At 37.4% G+C, this 23,670-nt stretch overlaps 1 protein-coding gene across 5 annotated transcripts in view; it reads left to right on the top strand.

Moving 5' to 3' along the window:
* Positions 1–23,670, top strand: part of igsf21a (immunoglobin superfamily, member 21a) — a 268,267-nt gene that overhangs the window by 222,794 nt on the left and 21,803 nt on the right. For all 5 annotated transcript variants that reach the window (XM_048173320.1, XM_048173321.1, XM_048173324.1 and 2 more), the window contains one exon: positions 8,538–8,653. In XM_048173320.1, the coding sequence (XP_048029277.1) occupies positions 8,538–8,653 (116 nt within the window). The remainder of the gene's footprint in view (positions 1–8,537; positions 8,654–23,670) is intronic.

The raw sequence follows: 23,670 nt of genomic DNA, 5'->3' as shown, positions 1-23,670 counted from the left end.
CTTCACAGGGAGGATACATCAAATGATCTCTTGAGAATGAAGCTTTTTTATTTGCCATACCGTAGAGGAGTGCAGAAAAGACCTTGAATATGTAATCCACAAGTTCTGCATCTGTATGAAGAACATAGCTAGACATTTCCTTGCTGCACATAATCCTGCTGATATCCTAGATGGATGCTGTTTAACAGAGTAAAGATTTTTTTTTTTAACATTAAAGTCCAGTTTGAGCATACAATCAAAATAAAAAGCACATAAAAAGACTTGATCATTATTTTAAATTGATCTAATATTATTACAGCATTCGTTTGTGATTGCACACAGCAGGGAAAAGCAATGCTAAATGCAAATAATAAAATGCAACTAGCCATTTAATCATACATAGGGTAGCAAATTAAATAGGCTTACTAGTTTTTGAAAGGGAGATGAAAACGCTTCCTATACCTTTTGTGCCATGCACCCAATCAAACCAACAGTATTTAGCTGCAAATTCATTTGCCACTTGGTAGAAGCTATCATCCTGGAAAACCATGAAAGAAATATGATGCAAGGTAAAAGAAAATATGACTCGGATTATATTTAATACCATCTGAAATGAGGATAAACATGGTTTGCACTAACCACAGTGTTTTATGTGCAGTGAATTAATGGCTCCCAAGAGCATATAACCATTAAAATCCATTGAAAGAGACATTTAGAAACTAAGCATTAAAAAAAAAAAAAACAAGTTGTAGATGAGATTTGTAAATTGGCATTGTTTTAATAGTGCATTGTTTTAACAGTGTATTTCTTAAGAGAAACCATTTAAAAGTCTGATTGTGCTGCATGTTGAAGACATTCTAGTCAACAAAGGTAATTTCCTGCACTTACGTGCAGTTTAATATTCACTTTTCATCCCAAGCAGCTCATAATACATTAATTTCACGGTGAGTCTCTCTGGAGTAACTTGGGGTTACATGTCAATGGTGATACAGAAGGGACTGTATTTGTAACTGTCCAATTCCCAGATCTCTGAACCCACAAACTTTGTCATACCGGTCCAATTCTTTACTATTAGACCCAAAGAACCTTCCCCCATATGTTTGAATGAGTTGTATGATTTGTGCCAGCATAAATTTCAACTAAAGTTAGATAATGTGATTGCTTGTTGATAGGTGCTTTTTTTATTGAATTAATCAGGAAGGTATCAGTGGTTTTGTGTGATTATCTGTCATTACCTTCATTGTACTCATAATAAAACTGTTGATAAACAGTTTGATGAAGCCTAGTCAGACACCACTCTCTTGTAGTCAGAGTCAAATGTCTGAAGACCTCTGCAAACACTGGCTGATTAGTCTCAGGATGCAAAATATGGTTTACCAAAACAGAGGCACGTAAATAATCCATTAGGAAAGTTATGAGTATATGACTTCCCCTGAAAAAGAGGCAGATTTGACCGGTGTCCCCTGTGTTTTGATCGAGAACCCAATAGATCTTAGTAACAGATGTCGGAGGAGGGCGAGAAGGGATGTAGACGACTCCTTCCCCTGGGCTCAAAGGGCCACTAAATCCTTTAATTACCAGGCCAACGAGATGTGTCCACAGGGAACTCTCGGATAAATGTCCCTGTTCCTCAAATAAAGGGGAAAAAAACGATTTGCTGTTATTTTTTAAAGAGAGCAAAGTAATGGTGCTTCAGGCTATCATACTGCAAAAGGAATATGGCTGCTCCTATTAGGATGAATGGTTTGACGGTGTGGCTAATGAGAGGATGGAAATGTTCACACACTTTTTCAAAGAAGGGAAAAGGGTCGGAAAGATGACGGTGGAGTGGTGAAACATTTATTGTGTGCTCTTTTATAAAGAAACATGCATTTTTTAAAACCACTTAAGAGGTGAATGGTCTAGAGTGTAGCATCTTAGCAGGGTTCCTGAATGTTCCTTCCAAGTGTGGTTTTAATGTTTTTCATGGCTGTCTTAAAAAGAACTCTTCTATAATTTCTGTGCAATTACCAGAAATTACTGTTATATTACAATGGTTTACTCTCCCCACTTGCTGTTGGTCAGTCAAACAGGTAGCCCCGCCCTCAACTCATGCCATTAGTTGAGTCACTGTTGCTATGTGCGGCTGATTTTGATGTTCAAAAAGAGCAGTGTTTTGATAGTATTGCACAGTGTTTATGCTTTTCAGGGAAATTGATTACTAAGGGCCTACTTATTGTTGTCTGTGCATATTAAAGGGATATTTTACCCAGAAATTAACATTTTGTCATCATTTACTCACCTTCATGTCATTCCAAACCTGTAAGACTTTCTATCTTTTGTTGTGTAAGACTGGTTTGGTTGATGTTTTTATGCAATTACAGTAACCGAGGGCCGAAGCTTTCAAGCTTCAGAAAGGACAAAAATGTATGCTATGTTTCAGTTCATGTCATAAGACAGATTTGCGTGAGGAACAGACCGAACTGAAAATCTTGACATCCATCCTCGCTCATGGCTCATCCATGAGAGTTCAAGTAGTGATGTCTGATTCATGAATGAATCCAATCAATCTTTATTACAGGCTCAATGTCCAAATTTAAAAAGAAGAAATGAAAAGTAATTGTTCACTTGAATCTTTTTAATGAATTGGTTGTTTCGACTGAATGATTTGTTCATGAATTGGACTGATTCGCTTCTCGAGATCCACTCACTGAGTCAGTGATCTGGTTGCAGCAGTTAAATCTCACTGGAGGTGAAGATTAGTGCGTATCTTAAATTTCAGTTTGTTTCTCACTCAACACTATCATGTAAGTGAATTTTTTTAGTTTTCAAAATATAAAATACAGACGTTACACACACTTTACTTCAACAGCTGCCAAACGGAAATTCACAGAAACACTCCCAGTCTGACGGTGCTTATGAGTTCTGTTGTCATCATGTCCTTGTGTTCAGATCTGAGTTTACAGTAACATTGTGCCATTCACATATAATAATTCATCTTAAAAGCCACCACGGAACAACTATATCTTTCAACCAACCAATCAATCAGATTTACTGAGGATTTTTTTAAGGCTTCATCTCAGTGTTGGTGGCAGATTTAGGAGACACGTGCAGTGAAATGAAAAAGATTTACTTCAGGGTCAGTGAGGAGACCAATGAACCAACTCTGGTGATTCTGATGTTATATACATCACAACAAAACTATAGGTTTATAGTGACCTTCCTAGTGTTTTTCTCTCCAATGTGTGTTTTTCTTTTGTGGAGCTTAGTTTACAGCAGAAAATTGCAGGTGGGCATGACGGCGGTGATGATTTTCCAACTTGATCATCTGAGAATAAAAATGACTCCTTGGGTACACATTCAATGTTTTTTTTGTTTCTGTTTTTTTTTCAATACAAATATATCAGTTTTTTCTTTGACTGTGACAGTAAAACTTGATAAAATAAGACAGAACATACATAGATGAGAGACCAGCTTTGTGTGACGAAATTAACAAAATTGCCTCCTTTTTGAAAAAAAAAAACGTGTTTTCTGTCTAAAAAATAAATAAATAAAACACACTCAAGAACCTTGATAGTGTAATCAAATTGAGTGTGAAAAAGCTGTAATTCCATCACATCGAGCAACATTCCTAATCCGTTAAAGGATTAAACAAGGTATTGTTGTGTGCCAAGCATGGCAGCCATAGCATTTAATCGTTTCAAACATTCCATCAAGGATTATTCCAATGTCTTGGCTTTTTAGATTTCCCTACTGACAACATCCAGAGCAGATATGATTTCTCTTATAAACTCCAACGCAAAACAGTGGAGTTGAGATGATTCTGATGATAAACCCCCAGACTGCCTTTGTAGTTAATTATGAATGTGCCATAGTATTATTTATTGATAATATTGCATAATATTAAGAGCGCTATTCATTCACTCCCCCCACCTACATTTCCTGCCGGTACTGAGACTTAAACCCGCGACCTTTTAACATGGATGTTAAAATACAGTACTTTTTAAATACTTTATCTTTATATATTTATATACATATACATACATATAAATATATATAGTATACAGGCTATTGGTGGGGATTTTCTGTGACTCTTTTAGCAAGTCACGACGTTACGCCAATAGATGGTACCAAATGATTTATTAGTGCGTCAATGAATCATTTATATAACAACATAATTGTTCATAAACGCTCATTCATTTAGGAACAAATCAAGTTACTGCCTTTTATGAGTGTGTGAGTGAATGAATAATTAATTTGACTAATTCATTCAAAAACACTAGATTTTTTTCATGAACAAAACAAGTTGAATTAGAAATTGCATACTACACTTACTATTTCTGCTATATATTTAAATGGCAGAAAGTAAAAGTAGTATTCTAGTATGTTATTACCAGGGCTTGACATTAACACCCGCCAGCCCGCCAAATGCGGGTAGATTTCAGCTGTGGCGGGTAAAACAGCCACTCCCACTAGCCACTTTGGCGGGTTGAATATAATTTCAGCCTACAGCCAAATGCAATGCCAAGATCGTCATATCACAAAATTACAATTAAATTACAATTCTTTATCGATTAACTTGCAGTTAGTGAAGGCGGGATCGGCGGAATAGCGCTGAATGACACACAACAGAAGCGCTCTGTCGCGTGCGCGATCAGTTCTCCTTGCGCCTGAATACACACACACATAGATGTCAAAATGTCCATCATGTGGAGTATCTCGCGTGAATACAGTCGGTTATGGCTTAAGTGGACGTAAACAGGTGGGTATGGATATGTGTCAGTATATTACGACATGCATTCAGCAGCCCAATTAAATCATTAATGTTAATCAAACAACAAAAGATGTTAAATATTTGTATACCTACTGTATCTGAAAAAAGTTTTTTTTTTTTTTTTTAAATGTACTATTGTTTTTGTAATTTGCTTCTTTGTTCTTTTATATAGCCTAACAAAAAATAACTTTTTCTCATATTAATTTCTCATATTAGCCTATGCTCATATTGCCCACCCCTTGCCCACCTGTGCATACCAGCTGATATACAATGTAGTCTTAATTTAGGAGGTCAATCTGCATTTGTAAATTTGAAAGGGTTTTAAATCTTCTAAATCAATTAAAATTACTCAAAATCAAGTAATTTCAGCATGCCAAAGTCAACTTTAATCATATAAAATGTAATTTCCCAACAGTAAAATTGTGGCCAGTGAAAATGCTGAGTGGCTAGTAACTTTGGAAAACCACTAGCCACAGTGGCTGGTGAGCAAAAAAGTTAATGTAAAGCCCTGGTTATTACAAATTCAGCCATTATCTTTGAGTGAGTCATTGAATCATTCAACCAATTCATTCAAAACGCTGATTCATCCAGAAACTAAACAAGAGACTTGTCTTTATGGGTGAGTCATTGAATCATTAGTTTGAAGACAGATTAATTCGGGAATTAAACACCACCTCACTTTGTTACTCAGAGATGCAAAATGGTTTCTTTTGGAACTATTGTTGGAGCAAAAAACAGACAAGTAACTGGCAATATTGTTACTCCATATTACTTGCCGTAAAAAAGCAATGTCTCAATCTCAGTCTTCTTCTTTAATCGTGTATACTAACCTTTCTTCGATAGGTTCTTGAATGTGTTTGACTTTACTGTTATGTTAGTTAGCATTATAAATTCCCAACAATTTATGAACTGAAATCGGGGGAAACATGAATATGGACTGAAAGAAAACCTGCCATCACAGCAGGAGGGAATTTATCAGAATTACCTTGCGCAGTAGGCTAAGCACTTCTCTAATCATTTTACAATCAACCTTACTATCGTTTTGGCATCAAATCTCTGATTAATTGAGTGTTTGATTATCAGGTGGAATTTAGTAATGGCGTTAAGCAGAAATCTAGTCTGGCTAATTCACATGATACGGCCAATAGGTTTTTCTGACTGGCATTGGTTTGTATTGGTATGCTTGGCTCATTTCGTGAAGCAGTTGTGAGAGCACACGGTTAATTAGCCTTGACTAGCCACTGCTATAAACAGACACCATGGGGTCTCATCCATCAAGACCACTGTGAGCATTTAACAAACAGAACATTTAACATTCTCTTTTATGGCTCTGGGACGCCATCAATTCAGGGCCAGCGTTCTGCGTCTTGGTTGTGCGTGCAGGTGCGTATTATAGTCCCCTACGCAATATCAAGTGACAGCATATCATTCTCCAATTTAGGACAAGTCTCAGTTTCCCAGAGAGCTAATAGTGTTCGCTAAGGTTAATTTCCTTCCATACATCTGCCATCAATAAGCAATTAGGTGGTGAGGAAACAAAAGCTCTCAAACCTTCACACATTCCTCAATCCCTTTTCTTTTAATCAATTAATTTCAATTGCACATTTATTGGAGAATGGCACATGGATTTAGACTTAAAGTGACACTTGGGAAAAACTTAATCACCCTTGGCCTCCTGATATGCAATCTTTTTTTCATTCTCTGCCTGCTTAGTATGCAAGCGTTATTGATCAAGTGATTCATAGCAGATGTCCTGAAGGGCTCTTTTCTTTAAAGGAATAGTTCACCCAAAAATGAAACTACGGTCAAACATGTATGGCTTTCTTTTTTCTTTTCTTTTTCTTTTTGTGGAGCACAAAAGATGACTTTTTTGAAGAATGTCCTTGCTAGTCTTATCAATATGATGAAAGTGAACAAGAACTGGCACTGTCAAGCTCCAAAATGGCAAAAAAAAAGCACCATAAAAGTACCATAAATGCTATAGTATGTTCCATACAATAGTTTTGTGCAAGAAACTGACCAAAAATGAATCGTTATTTACTGAAAATCTCTTTGTGCGCATTCACTAATACATGAGAAAACTAGTTATGTCTGATTTGTGAACTACTTGAGTCTGATCGTTTTATTGAATCGGTTGCTTCAGTTCACAAAAACATCGAAATGATTCGAATCAAACCGATGTGGTTCTCGAGTTCAGTTCACTGACGCACTAATCTGGTGCCAGTGGTTCAGGGCTCACAGGAAGGGAAAATTATCAGTGAATAACAACAAAATGTTCAGTCCGTTTGTCCCTCAAACTAGAATATGGTTTCAGTCATGTAGACCACTTTAGTTTAGTTTTATAAGACTTTTTGAAGCTTGAAAGCTAATTGTAAGGAAAAAAGCAACCTTTCTTCCTTTTGTGTTCCTTTGGGGTGCATAAAAGATAACACAATGTTCATTTTTGGGTGAACTAACCCTCTAATCCCCTGCTGATATTACATGCCTTTTGTTATGCTTTCAACATGCAAACAACACAAGACAGGTCCAAACTGAGCAGAAGCAACATCCAATTGTCTCAGCAGGGTGTGAAAGGGAATTTGCAGGAAGTGTTTTATGTGATAATGCAGCTGCCTGAATAGTCAATGCCCACCTACGCTGGCGCGTTGACAGGGGATCATAAATTGCTTAGTGCTTGTAAAAAATGCAGATGTGATAAACCCCCACACCCCTTTTCATCCCTGAACAGCTGATAAAGTCAGCTCATTCCGACTGACAGGTAGGCTTAAATTAAGTCTATTCAAATGGAGAACTGGGAAGGGTTTTGTTTTCAAGCCTTCCAGCGTCATATCCTTTCTACGTTAAGTACCAGGAAGTCTGTTTTTGTCTTCCCCATGGATCCCCACCGGCGGTCAAGATATGCGCTTTTGCTTTTCCGATGTCATGACACGCTTGTATGGCTCCCCAGTGGAGCTTGGCAGAAGTTGGTTGATATTATATGCATAAAACTTCGCACATCGTCTTAAGAAACTCCAGCCTTTATGGCCAGTGCTTTTTATGTTTCAGATAGCTGCTGGAATGCCGAGCACTATAACAGCACCCCGAGGACCGTACATTTGCGGTTCTGCATCGTAGGTGGTTGTATCTCATTTCAATGCGAGGGGTCAGAGTCTTCGTAGGCTAAGAAACCCAGCTTTGAAACTCCCTGTGGCCCTACCACGATCCTCTCATCTTCCAGACTTCCGCTTCCTTCCTCTTTTGCCTTAAGAGTTTTCTGTACAACACTGCTTCTTTACTCTGAACTGGCCCATATGAGAAGTCGGGCTCCCATTGACAGAATAAAGCTACGCTGACATGCTCCAAAACCCCCAACCATGCACCACTACATCTTCACTTGAAAGTGCATTGGATATACACAAGATTTCAGAATCTGTTTCAAAGACCAAAGAGTGTTAAAGCTGGTATGGAGATTTAGCGTTCAAACACTTAATAGGGAATAACTATGCATGTCGTTACGAAGAAAATGCAACTCTGAAATGTAACTCAGATTTTTGTGGTATCATTTATAAAAATGGAATTAACTGTATAACATGATATGTCACAGAATGTGGCAAATGTTAGATGAATAAATCAAAAGTAGGGCTGTACAGCTAATCCAAATGCAATATGGACTAGTGTCTTTGAATATTAAACAGCAATAAGACTTATATTTAAATATGAAGTCTGCTTGTTCTGTGTGACTGAACGTGGCAGTTTCGTATAATGAATAGAACAGATTTCATAGGGCCCTTAAGAATGTTTATGGATGTCTTTCTCTGTCCTACAGCTCCACCCAATAACATCTCAGTGGTGGCAGAGAACACGCCAGCTCCATTCAGCCGCTATCAGGCTCAGAACCTCACTCTGGTCTGCACTGCCAAAGGAGGCAAACCAGCTCCATCGGTGAGTCCCTGGCAATTTTATGCACGAACACATGCTATTAATAAATAGACAACATTTACAGTGGAGAGATGTCCCTAAGACAATGTTTTTTTTTTTTTTTTGTTATTGTTGTTTTTTTTTAACATGGTCGATTTTTTCCCGGCCACTTTATAAAATAGCTTACGGCAATAATGCGGAGGAGGCATCTACACACTGTAAAAAATTATTTTCATGATTTGTTATCACAACATTTTTTCTTTTGTCAGATCAATTTGAATAATTAATGTGGTTCAGATAACATAATTTTTTGAGTTCCTGTTGATTAAACCAATCACCTTCATTGTATTAACTCAAATGTTTTAATTTCAATGAATACAATTGTTTCTTGAGCACTTGAATTGTTTAGCAAGATTTTTTGTTCCTTCAAACCATTTTGCCATGGTAACTAGCAATAGCAAGGTTTTTTTTTTTTGACAATTTCAGTCTTAAAGGTGCCCTAGAATCAGAATTTGAATTTACCTTGGCATAGTTGAATAACAAGAGTTCAGTACATGGAAAAGACATACATTGAGTTTCAAACCCCATTGTTTCCTCCTCCTTATGTAAATCTCATTTGTTTAAAAGACTTCCGGAAAACACTCGGATCTCAACATAACACCGACTGTTACGTAACAGTCGGGATCATTAATATGTATGACCCCAATATTTGCATATGCCAGCCCATTCGACGCATTAGACAAGGAAAGGCAGTATTAAAGGCTGGATCTGTGCACAGACAAGGTAAGCAAGCAAGAACAACAGCGAAAAATGGCAGATGGAGCAATAATAACTGACATGATCCATGATATCATGATATTTTTAGTGATATTTGTAAATTGTCTTTCTAAATGTTTCATTAGAATGTTGCTAATATACTGTTAAATGTGGTTAAAGTTACCATCGTTTATTACTGTATTCACGGAGACGAGAGTCGTTGCTATTTTCATTTTTAAACACGTGCAGTCTGTATAATGCATAAACACAACTTCATTCTTTATAAATCTCTCCGACAGTGTGTAATGTTAGCTTTAGCCACAGAGCATAGCCTCAAACTCACACAGAATCAAACGTAACCATCTAAATAAATACTTTACTCACATAATTCGAAGCATGCATACAGCATGCATGACGAACATCTTGTAAAGATCCATTTGAGGGTTATATTAGCTGTGTGAACTTTGTTTATGCGATGTATATATAGTCGAGAGCTCGTGAGGCAGAGGAAGCGCATCTCTTAAAGGGGCGGCGCGCTGAAAAAATCAGTGCATAGTTAATGATGCCCCAAAATAGGCAGTTAAAACAATTAATTAAAAAAAATCTATGGGGTATTTTGAGCTGAAACTTCACAGACACATTCAGGGGACACCTAGGACTTATATTACATCTTGTAAAAAAACAATCTAGGGCACCTTTAATGTCATTGTTGACTTTACGTGGAATCTTTCATCAAAACAGTATAAGATAATTTGTGCATAAACCTAAGAGATAGTTTACCTAAATTTGTCATCATTTAATCACCACCATATTGTTCCAAATCTGTATGACTTTCTTTATTCTGTGTAACACAAAAGCAGATATTCTGAAGATTTTTTGTCCATGCAATGAAAGTAAAACAACATTGTACCCCAATCAACTTGAATTGAAAAAAAAAAAAAAAAAAAAAAAAAAAAAAAAGATCTGCGTTTGTATTCCAGAGAAGAAAGTCATACAGGTTTGAAACGACTCTTATTCACTGTTTGTACAGTGATTATGTATAGCAAAGAGTGCAAAGACCCCAAAACTTTGAGTCTTTTCATTGAAGTCAGTGGAGTTTCTACAGCTCACACACCTCAACCTTATGAATGTCATCCACACCAGCTCCGCTTGAGTTCAACCAGCAGTTTGTGAAAATCCCACGAGTCCATTAATCACGCTCTGTGGGCGCTCTGTAATGTATTCCGGATCTATCTTGCCCCCATCTCCAGCAATTAAGAGCCCAGCGTGATAGGCATGTGGTGTGAAAATGATTTCCTGCTCTCTACCTGAAGAGTCACATTGCTGAGCACTAGGGCTGACCAGCTCTGGCCTCCATTAGCACAAAACCCATGAGTGCAAGTCCCAAGGAGAGCTCAGCCCGCCACTCCGCCCCTCATTACCAGCCAATCCACTGCCATTCATTCACACAAGACAGCCTGCACTTCAGCAGCGTAGGCTGCACGCTCCTCATCAAACACCCAGGTAGACCAGCTAATTCAGACGAGCAATGGGAGCCAAGAAACAGCAGTTAAATTAGAGCTGAAAAGATCTTAGTCAAAGGTTCCTGGATGTCAGGGTGGCTGATGAGGCTCTTGCGATAATATTTTTCAAAGGAGTTTCAGATCTGGGCTGGTGGATGAATGTGGCTTGATTTGTGTCGTCCTCACTAGCGAATGAGCCAATTCTTTTGGTTGTGTGCAGACAACTTATTCAGAGATATAAAGGTTGATTCTTGCACTGTTTGACAGTATTTTTCACATTTTCAATAGCATGTGAATAATTTTAGAAATAAATGTCTTTCTAAAACTTCTTGCTGTCAAAAAGACACATAGTTATTGTGATACTGTGATTTTTATTTGTTCGGGCTATTAACTGCAAACTTCCTGATTCTCAATCATTTCGATTCTTTAGGAAATGATGGCAGGTGTACAGTCAAAATAAGGCACACAAATACAGAAAATACTTTACAATAAGGTCACACTATTTCTAAATTGCGTAAGAGAATATTTTGAATGTGGTATTCTTTGTTGATATTTAGTTGGGCTCTGAAAATAAGAGCATTTGAAGGTTGAATCATACAGGATAACATGTAATGAACTTCATTAAGTATATAGTGTCATGTGGTAATTAATTATGTGGTTGAAAAATAGGGAAAGGGTGGAGTAGTTTTATGCATTTTAATAAGGCTATAAAATTCATTCAGATCTGGGTCTCCTTGGGACCAGAGCTGGATGGGAAAAAAATGTTTTGCCAAATTATATTACATCTCATGTGGATTACAGCCTCTATTCTGTGTTCAAACCTTAGAAGTGCTGCAAAACAATGTTTTGAAATTAATTGTCTTCAAGAAATAATTTGGTGTCTCTGGAACTGAAACTGCCCCATTAAGGGAGAACAATTATGTCAAAGTCACCTTGTAATCGACTGTATTGTTAAATAAATAAATGAGTAAACAAACACGTACTGTAACACTTGGGGCATTATTTAGATATTTACTAGAGAAATCTCCGCTCACCTAGATCTAGATACAACTTCAAATTTTTCTTTATTTTACCATCTAGTTCAAGCGCTGAAAATGGCATGGAGTACAAAAAACAAAAAAAATCAGAAAGCTAACAATGGTCGCTAAGCATACTAATGCTTTTTACAAAGTATACAAATAAAATAACGTTATTCTCAACAGATACAGCTGTGCTCCAGGGCCTCACCATTGGACTGCATTTCTCTTTTGCAACTTCAAATGCCTTTCTCCTTTACTGTCTTATGATTCATCTCATTTGGGCTTTCTGGTGTCACTGCCTTATGGCTTTCTTCTAAATCATCTGAAACATTTCTATTTTCTTTTTCATGCGTTTACTCTTCTTTTTTTAACAATCTTTTCTAAGTCAAATCAATGCCATGGCTTTGCAGTTTAACACCCTCTTGAAATCAATTTAACAGCCACCGTGCATAGCTTGGGGTTCAAAACATTGTATTCCCACAGTGAGCTGAGCACCAGGCATGTTCATCATCTCTGCTTTGGGAAAAGGCTGTCTTCATTTTGTCACCGTTCAGCTCTTTTCAGACAATTTTGTCTTTCATCAGGCAGACAGAATTCTTTTGACAGATTTGGATGTTGAATTTAAAGACATAGTACATCCAAAAATGTAATGAGACACTAAGCTGTTAAGTTCCATAAATTACCAAAAAAAAAAAAAAAAAAAGTTTGATTTCAGAAATAGATGACCTAATTCATTTACTGACTTGGTCCCTAATTTCACTCGCTGATTTAAAGGTCCCGTTCTTCGTGATCCCATGTTTCAAACTTTAGTTAGTGTGTAATGTTGTTGTTAGAGTATAAATAAAATCTGTAAAATTTTAAAGCTCAAAGTTCAATGCCAAGTGAGATATTTTATTTAACAGAAGTTGCCTACATCGAACGGCCAGTTTGGACTACATCCCTCTACTTCCTTCTTTAATGACGTCACTAAAACAGTTTTTTGACTAACCTCCGCCCACAGGAATACACAAGAGTTGCGTTTGTAGAGTGTGTTTGTCGCCATGTCGTCGAAACGCTGTTATTTTCATCCCGCAGTCCAATCACCGGGTCTGATTCCGGCTCAAATTGATAGGGTAAAATTAAAGACATGTTTACAATAACACTGAGCGCGTGCATCTCCCCGTTATGGTAAGAGGCGTGACCTTTCCGGGCAAGGTTCGCTAAGCTCCTGTCGAATCACAACACAGGAACCGCTGGCACAATCAGAACTCGTTACGTATTTCTGAAGGAGGGACTTCATAGAACAAGGAAGTCATCAGCCCGTTTTTATGACAGTGGAAACAGCGGTATACAGATAAGTAAATTATGTGAAAAATACTGTGTTTTTTTACACGCGAAACATGAACACGTTATATTGCACACTATAAACACAATCAAAGCTTCAAAAAAAAACACGAAAAATGGGACCTTTAATAATTTGGTTGCAACAGTTCTCAGCTCAGTGAATAACTTGCATTTTAGTCTTTTTCTTACAAAGCTGTGTGACTTTCTTTTGCTTAGTAGTCCATTATTTGAGCAACAAAAAGTTAAAAATGACAAAACGTGTGATCCTACATAGGTATAATAAAGTTCAGGACCACCTTGACCAGTGAAAGAGAATTACTTTTTGGTGACATTAGGACATTTTACAACATTTCAAATCCCATCTCCAAAAAGCCAAGCCAGTGTTGATTCTCATTTTATTACAAGCTCTGTCATGTTCTCTTTTTGCCAGTACTCTCTCCTCTTTTCCGGGCGATTCCCCGGAGGTTCGAGATTTAGCTTGCTCCATGTAAACATTTCACATTCATTGTGACAACTAACTTATGCCACTCCCACACCATATGTAACCCCTCCAGTTCTACTCGCCCCACTCAGGGGTGAGTTTCCCGAAAGCATCCCATGGTCGCATCCCATTGAACGAACTTGCGACCATAGTTCGCTTTGGACTTCGAACCAGCACTTCTGGCATGGGAGGCGGCCGCGCTAACAAGGACGCTAAAGACCACAGCCTCAAGAGTCAGTCGCCAGTGCTCCTCTTGAGATCAGGGGAGTGAGGTTTACCCCGCAGAGCTCTTACTAGCTAGCCTCCGTTACACTCTCCCCCACTAAATCTCACTCCCATCCGGGTCACGGCACCAATGTAACCTTTCTAGTTCTACTTGCCCCGCTACAAACAGGATTCGAACCAGCATTTCTGGCATGGGAGGTGGCCGCGCTAACAAGGATGCTGAAGACTGCAGCCTCAAGCGTCAGTTACCAGTGAGCCTCTAGAGGCCAGGGGTCTCATTTATAAAACTGTGCGTAGGATCCCTACTAAAATTGTACGTACGCGCAAAAGCTAGATTCTGCGTACGCACAAAAAAAATCAGATTTATAAAACCATGCGTGCGCCAGAACCTGCGCACAAATCCCTTTATAAATCCCAGTCAGCGGAAGATTGTGCGTATGTGCATCTCCACCCTGTCTCCTCCCCAAAATCACCATATATGGAGCTTACGAAGCCTAGTTTTACTATGCGTAACCTCATCTGCATATCGTTTCCATACATATTCCCATCCACGTGACACCACAGTTAACACCGTCAAAGGTACAAGACATTGGAAAATATTAGATATGGGACTATAAATGCAATTTGTGCCACACATTATATTGATAAAGATCATCCAATATCCTCTTTATGTTTTAGAATAAATATATCAAAATATCCATAAAAACAAAATTGTATAAAATACTTCAGATAAAGGTTTTAGAATAGAGCTGATTTATTCATTTCCACTGGCCAGATAGTATTTTAATAGTTTTAAACAATTCAAATCAAATTTATGCAGTTTTGCTGATAAGGTGAACATATCTTTTAGGAAGTTTATAGGCTATTTTTAGTGGAAACAGATCGGCCTACTTATTTATTGCAGTGTAAATACAATTGTCTGACTCGGCGCGTCACTGACAAAGTATTTTAAAAAGAAAACATGCAAATCTTACCGTTTTCCTCAAATTATATCCTTCAAATGGTAATTGTTTGAAGATCCTTCACACGACATCAACACCTCCTGCAGCTGCGGTTGTACAGTAAGATATTATTGGACCTATTCAAACTGGACAACGGACCGTTCGACCACCGAATCCAGCAGTGACTTCCATAATTCTCGAAAAAATATTTTATCATAACATCTGCAGTTTAGTTTAAAGAGGAATTATTGTGCTCCCAGCGCTCCTCGTTTTCATTAAACCAGGGTGTCACTGGAAAAGTGATCGAAAGTAGCACATCTACTATCTCAATTCATATCACTTTTGTCTCCAGAATGTGCATACGCACGGCTCAAAGTTTGCTTAAAGGTGCGCACATTCTCCCGTCAAGTTTGTTTTTATAGATCACAACCTTTGCGTGGGAACTGGCGTACGCACGCTTTATAAATGAGACCCCAGGGGAGTGTTTACTCGCACAACTCTTACTAGCTGGCCTTCGTTACAGATACACACATTAAAGTAGCTGGAGCAAATTTTCTCTATGTACATTTATGATGATGGGTGAGTGACATATGTACACAGTTTTCCCGGTGATAACCATCCCGCTAAGTCTAAAATATAAAGACTTCTAATAGGCTTACCCTAGTGAATCAGGGCAAGACAAAAGCATGTTTTGGAAGAAAGATTGATAATGTATTGACTCATTATTTAAATTTTGTAATTAAAAAAAAAAAAAAACCTTACTCAGTAAAAAAAAAAATTCTAATTTTATAAAAATACTCAGTCACTAATAATGTGACTGACAGCTCCAGCTGATCGCTTTCTGTATATAATTGAGTCACGATTTAAATAGCATTATTTTCATGCTACTAAGAGAAACAATTTGAAGTTGATCATTTAGTCACTGGTGTGATTTACTGGACAAATATACAGCAATAAAAGATTTTGAGACGAACGTCTGACTGTACATGAATCATTTCAGAAATCATTTATCACAGATTAGGCATTAGAATTAACATTTACTTACATGTTGTGGCATTACTATCGGGTCCACAACTTACAGCAAAGCCTGCACCGAAATGCGACTGATTTACCAGTGACATGAACTGACCAAACAAATAATGCTCAACTGAGACATTCATATAGTTGAAAGTAAGTCACTTTCCTAGCATTAGGATCATTTGGAAGATTTAGTCCAGTGAACATGTATCTCTCTTCTCATCTCATTAACATCCCAGTGGGCAGGGCCAAAGATGTGATGATGTAGAAGTAGGCATTGTTTTTGATTCAATCACACTATTACCTCATAATGTGACAAAATTTCAAACGAGTCGTTTTCTGAGCTTAGATTCCATAAAAGCTGTTTTTTAGAATAACGAAGTTTTGAGTTCGGAAACTTGCAGGATGTTTTTAAAGTACTGCGACCTCTGACGTGTCAAAGGATCAATGAAATTTTGATTTCTCAATTCATAACCCATTTAAATACAATCACATTCTCTAGGCCACTGATATGACTACCAGGAAGATGCATACACATGATATACCAGGATTGCAGCATTCAGAAACACAGCAGTCCATCAGCTGAAAGGCCATGCTGGTGTGTCCTCTGCACAATCTGGTGCTGATTGAAAGAGGGCTAGATAATCATCCCCTATATTATCTATCATTAAGTCCGTTCGTCTCTCATTCCCGCATTTTAACCACAGAAGTAAAGCCATAATCTCTTTGACACTCCAGTGATTAAATATGACAATGTTAGGAAGTAGAAAAAGAGGCCAAAGGAACAGGCACTATTGTAAAGTCTCTAAATAAGCTTTCCACTCAGAATAGTGTGCTTGGCAATAGGCTGCATGCAGGTGCTTTCATTAGCATCCATTCACGGGCAAACCGCTCCGCTGGCGGCGTTAAGCATTGTGCTCTGGCGAGCGCGCAGAATTACATCGCTGTTTGTTTGCTGCGCTCATTCAAATCCGCAGAGGTGGGGGCACACGCATGCATGTTTTGTGCGCTTCTATTGTGTGAAGTGTGTTGGAACACTGATGCATTCAAGACCTGAAACTAAGGGGTTTTTTTCTTTTGTAATGTGGTACATCTAGGAACTGCCAAAAACACTTCAAGGGCACTGTACTACATGCTATTTTGGCTTATTTCAGCACTTACTGTATTATTGTGCAATATATCCTGCTTGGATAGGCTCTGCATTGGGTGCTGTGTAATTACTCTCCTTACTAAGGCGTGAGACACGAGCACTGCATTCATTCGGAACTATTTCTGGTTGTGTGGGAGTTAGACGTGTGACATCCCGACATCTCCCTAAAAGGGACTTTAGAAACTCTGCTTTTCCCCAGACAACAACCAATCAAAGGCAGCCCATCAACAGTGCATCAAACATGTCTGATATCTAATTTGTATTGATGGAAATGAGCATTGTGACTACGGCTGTAGATACAAGGCAATTATTGAAGGCACATTAGAGAGAAATTAATATAAGGACAATTGATTATCCCCTGTGAAAAGAAACAATGGGCCTTTTCCTGCTCGTTGTGTGATAAGACATTACCAGTAATAAGCAATGCTCTGCTGAAATGATTAATGGAGCTTACTTTAATGTACGGTAGTTATTATAACCAAGGTTGTTGTTATAACTGAAACTAAAACTAAAACCTTAAGAAATATTCTTGTTGAGCAGTTTTAAACAAAACTTTTGCACATGTTTGACCCTATGGGAATTAGAGGCTGACATTTTTCGGGAATCAAAATCACTATTAATCACGTGAAATGTGAAAAAATGTTAGCGGGAGTGGGCGGGACCGGTAATCGTAATAACAATACACAAATAGAGTTTATATAAATAAACTATATATTTTAATTTTGAACTCCGTTCTAGTTGCCCTGTCTTTTTATGCTCTTCTGTTTGCTTTGGTGTGGGTAGGGATGGGTACCGAAACCCAGTATTAAACAGCCGAACCCCGTGGCTAAATTATGGTATATCGATAAGCTCTGACGTTTGCGGTTCTGCTATCGGTACTGGAGAAACTATTAAGAAAATATGCATACATTTATTATTGCTATATAGACATTATCTTGCTAATAATTCTATCTCGCCAGAATCGCCAGCTGTTTCTATATGCAATTATATTAGGACATTTGTCTATGAAGCATTTTTGCCATTTGCAATCCAGAAGAGAGCCCTGTTTAATTGTGACGATGGAGGAGAGAACTAAACATTCAAACGTCTGCTTACACTTTAGGCCTGTGATATTAAGATAATTTGATTTTTGATTTCGATTTTGGCTTCCAACGATCACCAGAAAGAAGATATTTGTGGTAAAACTATTAAATTAGTCGCATTTCGTCTAGCACAACTAACAAAAAATATTTCTACAGTAAATCCAGAAGAGAGAGATCACCAAAAAAAACTGGAAGGGGAGGGAATGGGAGTCAATTTTCTAGTATTGGGACGAGACGGAATTTTCCTCCAGTTTTTTCGTGGGATTGGGATGGGATTTTTTTTTTTTGTGGGGGTGGGATGGGAGAGTTTTGGATGTTCACTCCCGTGTCACCCTCTAACGGGAATCACATTTCGGTTTCATTTGTTGACATTAGCTATAGCTATAATATGTGTATGTGTGTATCCCAAAAATCTCCCAAATAGTTTGGGATAATTCACCCAAAAATGAAAATTTTGTCATTGCTTAACCTCAAGAGGTTCCAGGGGCCTCATTTATAAAACTTTGCGTAGATTTCATCCTAAAAGTGTACGTACCCGCAAAAGCTAAATTCTGCGTACGCACACACAAAAAAAAAAAAAAAAATCAGATTTATAAAACCATGCGTACGCCAGATCCTACGCACGAATCCTTTTATAAATCCCAGTCAGCGGAAGATTGTGCGTACGTGCATCTCCACCCTGTCTCCTCCCCGAAATCACCATATATGGAGCTTACGACGCCTAGTTTTACTATGCATAACCTCATCTGCATATCATTTCCATACATATTCCCATCCACGTGACACCATGGTTAACGCCATCAAAGGTACAAGACGATGGAAAATATTAGTAATGGACTATAAATGCCATTTGTGCCACACATTATATTGATAAAGATCATCCAATATCCTCTTTATGTTTTAGAATAAATATATCAAAATATCCATATATGTCAAAACAAAATTGTATAAAATACTTAAGATAGAGGTTTTAGAATAGAGCTGATTCATTCATTTCCACTGGCCAAATAGTACTTTAATAGTTTTAAACAATTTGAATCAAATTTATGCAGTTTTGCTGATAAGGTGAACATATCTTTTAGGAAGTTTATAGGCTATTTTTAGTGGAAACAGATTTGTTGCAGTGTAATCGTCTGTCTCGGCGTGTCACTGACAAAGTATTTTAAAAAGAAAACATGCAAATCTTACCGTTTTCCTCAAATTATATCCTTCATATACAGTGGTAATTGTTTGAAGATCCTTCACATGACATCAACACCTCCTGCAGCTGCGGTTGTACAGTAAGATATTATCATTGGACCTATTCAAACCGGTCCGTTCAACCACCGAATCCAGCAGTGTCTTCCATAATATCGAAGTTAAGTGTGCATCACTGATCATCGTTCTCGCTAAAATATTTTGTCATAACATCTGCAGTGTAGTTTAAAGAGGAATTATTGTGCTCCCAGCGCACCTCGCTGTCATTAAAACAGCGTGTCACTGGAAAAGTGATCGAAAGTAGCACATCTACTATGTCAATTCATATCACTTTTGTTTAACTTCTGCGTAATGTAATTTCAGTGCTTATCGGCAATAGTAAAAGTGTAATATTAATGTAAATGTTTATCAAATGAAAACTGGTTTCTTGTTTTTTTATTTATTTAAACTGTTATTGTGAACATGAACTGTATTTATGATTATGACTCATAATGAGGATTTAAAGTGGTTTTCCTTCATCTGCCGTCAGTCCCTCAGCTCACCATCGGTGTCGCCAAACTGCTCTGTCTCCAAAATGTTCGTACGCATGGGTCAGAGTTTGCGTGGAAGTGCGCAAATTTTCCCTTCATGTTTGTTTTTATTAATCACAACTTATGCGTCGGAACAGGTGTATGCACGTTTCCAGCCCCGTTTTCTGTGTACGCACGCTTTATAAATGAGACCCCAGATCTGTATGAGTTTATTTCTTCTGTTGATCACAAAAGAAGATATTTTAAAGAATGTGAGTAACCAAACAGTTGATGGCACCCATTGACTTCCATAGTAGGAAAAAAAAAATACTGTGGAAGTCAATGGGTGCCATCAACTGACTAGTTAAAATATCTTATTTTATGTTCAGCAGAAGAAAGAAACTCATATGGTTTGGAACAACTTGAGAGTGAGTAAATGATGACAGAATTTTCATTTTAAGGCCTGTTCACACCAAGGGCAATATAATGATAACGATAAAGATATAGGGCCAAAAATCATTCAAAATATTAAAGAATAACAGAGTCCACACCACAACTATAACCATAACAGCACAGAGAAACGATATTGTTGGAATCACTTTCAGAATGATTTTTTTTTTTCCAGCTGATGAATGATAAAAACATTGACAGCCAATCAGAATCCATCCTGCTTTAAGAGCCCAAGCATTTAGAGCGGCAGAAGACAAAACTGCAGAGCGTGCTTAGAATAAAATTTTTACTATATTAGCTATATTAACTATATTAGCGTACACCAACACAAAATATCGTTCATATTTTGCGTTGTGTGGACGCTAATATAGTTATTGTTTATAGTTATCTGTATAGTTATCGTTCTTGGTATGAATGGGCCTTTAGTCAATAGTAATTCCAACATTTACAAAGTTATATTTGTTAACATTCATTAATACAGTGTGAACTAACATGAAATTTACTTAATTGATTTTTACTAACATTAAAGGGTTAGTTCACCCCCGGTGAGAGCATATGTTCAGACTGTGTTAAAGCAAAGACTAGAAGTATGGCATCCGCAACACAAAAACTGTATTCTGTTCAAAATTCAGGGATCTGTATTACAGTATTAATAATTGAAGAGACCGTGTTTGCAAAGAACGAGGCTTGGAATGAGTTGAGCATGTTGTGTGACCGTTACCTTGGTGATTAGCATGGCTATGAATAGGAGTTCTGTGCACTATTTGCAGAGGCAGCTTACCCCTCTCTCTCTCTCTCAGATCTAACCCAGATTGAGGCAGAGGATTTATAGCTCCACATGCTGGCGACATGTAGGTACTGGAGAAGAATTGGCACATTAACTAGATATAAAGGACTCAATATTTATCGATCCAAGATATAAGTTACAGAAAATCACAATGTTGATAAATATGATATATCATATATTATAAATTAAAACTCAAATTTTTTTTTTTTTTTTTTTTTTTTTTTGAGCACCAAAACATCATATTAGAATAATTTCTGAAGGATCATTTGAGAATGAAAGGGCTAGTTCACCTAAAAAAAAATGAAAATTCTGTCATCACCCTCATGTCATTTCAAACCTGTAAGACTTCTGTTCATCTTTGAAACACAAATTAAGATATTTAATGAAATCGGAGAGATTTCTATCCCTTGATTTACGGTCCACGCAACTACCACTTTGACGCTTCGAAAACTTCATAAAAACTTCTGAACTAACCCTTGTAATGACTGCTGAAAATTTAGCTTAGCTATTACAGGAATAAATTACATTTTAAAAATTGTAAATTGTAAAAATATTTCACAATCAAATAAATGGCAGACGGGTACGTAACACACTGTGGCGTTTGCTCAATATGCTTGCTCGGAAAACTTCCTCATTTCACTTTGTAAAAGCGAGGCCTATAGATCCTCCATACGTTGCAATTGAACTAGCCTCTATTCAGCCGAAGCATGAGTTATTGTATTGTCCTTTCTAAAAAGGTTCCGTAGTCAAGCCATTGTTTTGTTATCTCACACAGCCACTAATATTAGGCATTAGCTGCTGTCTGGAGCCTAAGCTATTAGCATGAGGTTTCCACTCTGCTTTTGTCTCCTCTTCCCTGTGGCTGCAGGCGCAAATAGTCAGATAATGCAAGTAAAAGCCACAGTGTGGTATACACTGTTAACCTCTCTCAGCAGCTGAGATAAAGTATGTACTTTAGAGCACATTAGACGAAAACAGTCCTCACATGCGCTGTCCCTTACAAGATGCTCTCTCGCTTCCTCTCTCCCTCTAAATTCTTGTGACATTGCTAGCAGGAAACAAGACATCTCAAGGACGTGAGCTTAATTCACCCTTGTTACATTATGTTTATTTACCCAGTAGATTGCTGGGTATCAAATCAAAGCCAGACAAAACCACACACATAAAGAAAGGGCAGAAAAAGGGCTACAGTGCAAGGAAAGGTCTTGTGTAATGCAATGACACTTTGATCTTGGGCAAACTGAATTTAAAGAGTCCAAAGGTCCCCGAATGGACAAGCAGAATACTGTATATCATATATATATTTATATATATATAGCATGCAGTGCTTTATGCCGAATCCCTCTCTTTGCTTCTTGTGGAGCAGTGGAGGGTAAAGGAAAGGGAGGGATTGAGAGTAAAAGGGGTACAAGCAGAGCACTGTGCAAACATTAATGCTACAGGCATTAGGCCTACTGAATTTAATACACATATCTGGAGGTTGTGTGTTGAAGTGGGAACTTAATTCCCTGTCAAGTGATTTACCAGCTGGGAATCTTAATACCCAAATGCACTGTAGTGGAGAGAGGCTGTTACAGCAACATGCTAGTGGAACATAAACACAAAACAGAAACTGTGTCACGTATATTTGCCATTCACCAGCACTGTGGGCTGAATGGTGCTCAGCATTGTCCCAGATACTTTTGTTTAGACTTGCCAATCACAGGCCAGGTAATTTCACAATTTACTTTGATTGCAGCACATATTTTCTATTGCGTCCTTTCTCGTTTTAAAACGTTCTCATACCCTTTTTATACCAAAATGATGATGGTTTTCATGCTGGAGATGTGTAATCTGCAAAGCGCTTTCAGAACCAGCATGCATATCCTGTTGACGCTTGACAGTCAAGCACACATGTAACTGACAGTTGTACTACATAACCTGCCAACTAATCATAGAGCAACACAGTCTTTGTTTACGAGTATAAGAACATATTTAAACATCTAAAGTAATTTGTTTTGGCATGTTTATGCAGTCAGGAGCGTCTGTTGATGCAACAGTCAAAAGTTATTACAAATGAAATTTTTAGCAAACAGCTTACACTTTGTAAATAAAGTCATTTTATTTTTGACAGATACGGAAAATTATTATTATTACTTTTTATATTTATTTATTTTTAGACTAGCATATTTTAGGGACTGGTATAAATAATAATTTTAATTAAAGACAGTGGGACAAAACTGTTTCATACCATTTTTTATTATTTATTTATTGATTTATTTTTATATAAATGGTATAAAGTCAGTTGTCCCACTATTGTTTGATTTTGTTTTTTGTTTTTTTGTCAAAATGCATTATTTGATATGTTTTTATTTTATGTCATGCATATTTTAGGGGCCAGTTGGAGTCTGTTTCCATCCCACTTTTATTTATCCATTTATTTATTTAAAAAAGCACTGTTTATTGTCAAGTTATGTTGGTGTTTTGGTTTCGTTTTTATGGACTTTCAGTTTTTATCACATTATTTCCTGTGTTTGATCATGGTTCATTGTTTTCTTGATTAGTTCAAACGTTTCATAGTTAGTTCATTATCTTGTGTATGTATAGCCTTTTGTTCTCTGAG

This window comes from Megalobrama amblycephala, linkage group LG21, assembly GCF_018812025.1.
Source record: "Megalobrama amblycephala isolate DHTTF-2021 linkage group LG21, ASM1881202v1, whole genome shotgun sequence".
NCBI classification, from domain to species: Eukaryota; Metazoa; Chordata; class Actinopteri; order Cypriniformes; family Xenocyprididae; genus Megalobrama; species Megalobrama amblycephala.
The sequence above is the reverse complement of the archived record's forward strand: the minus strand, read 5'-3'. Positions and strand labels throughout refer to the sequence as shown.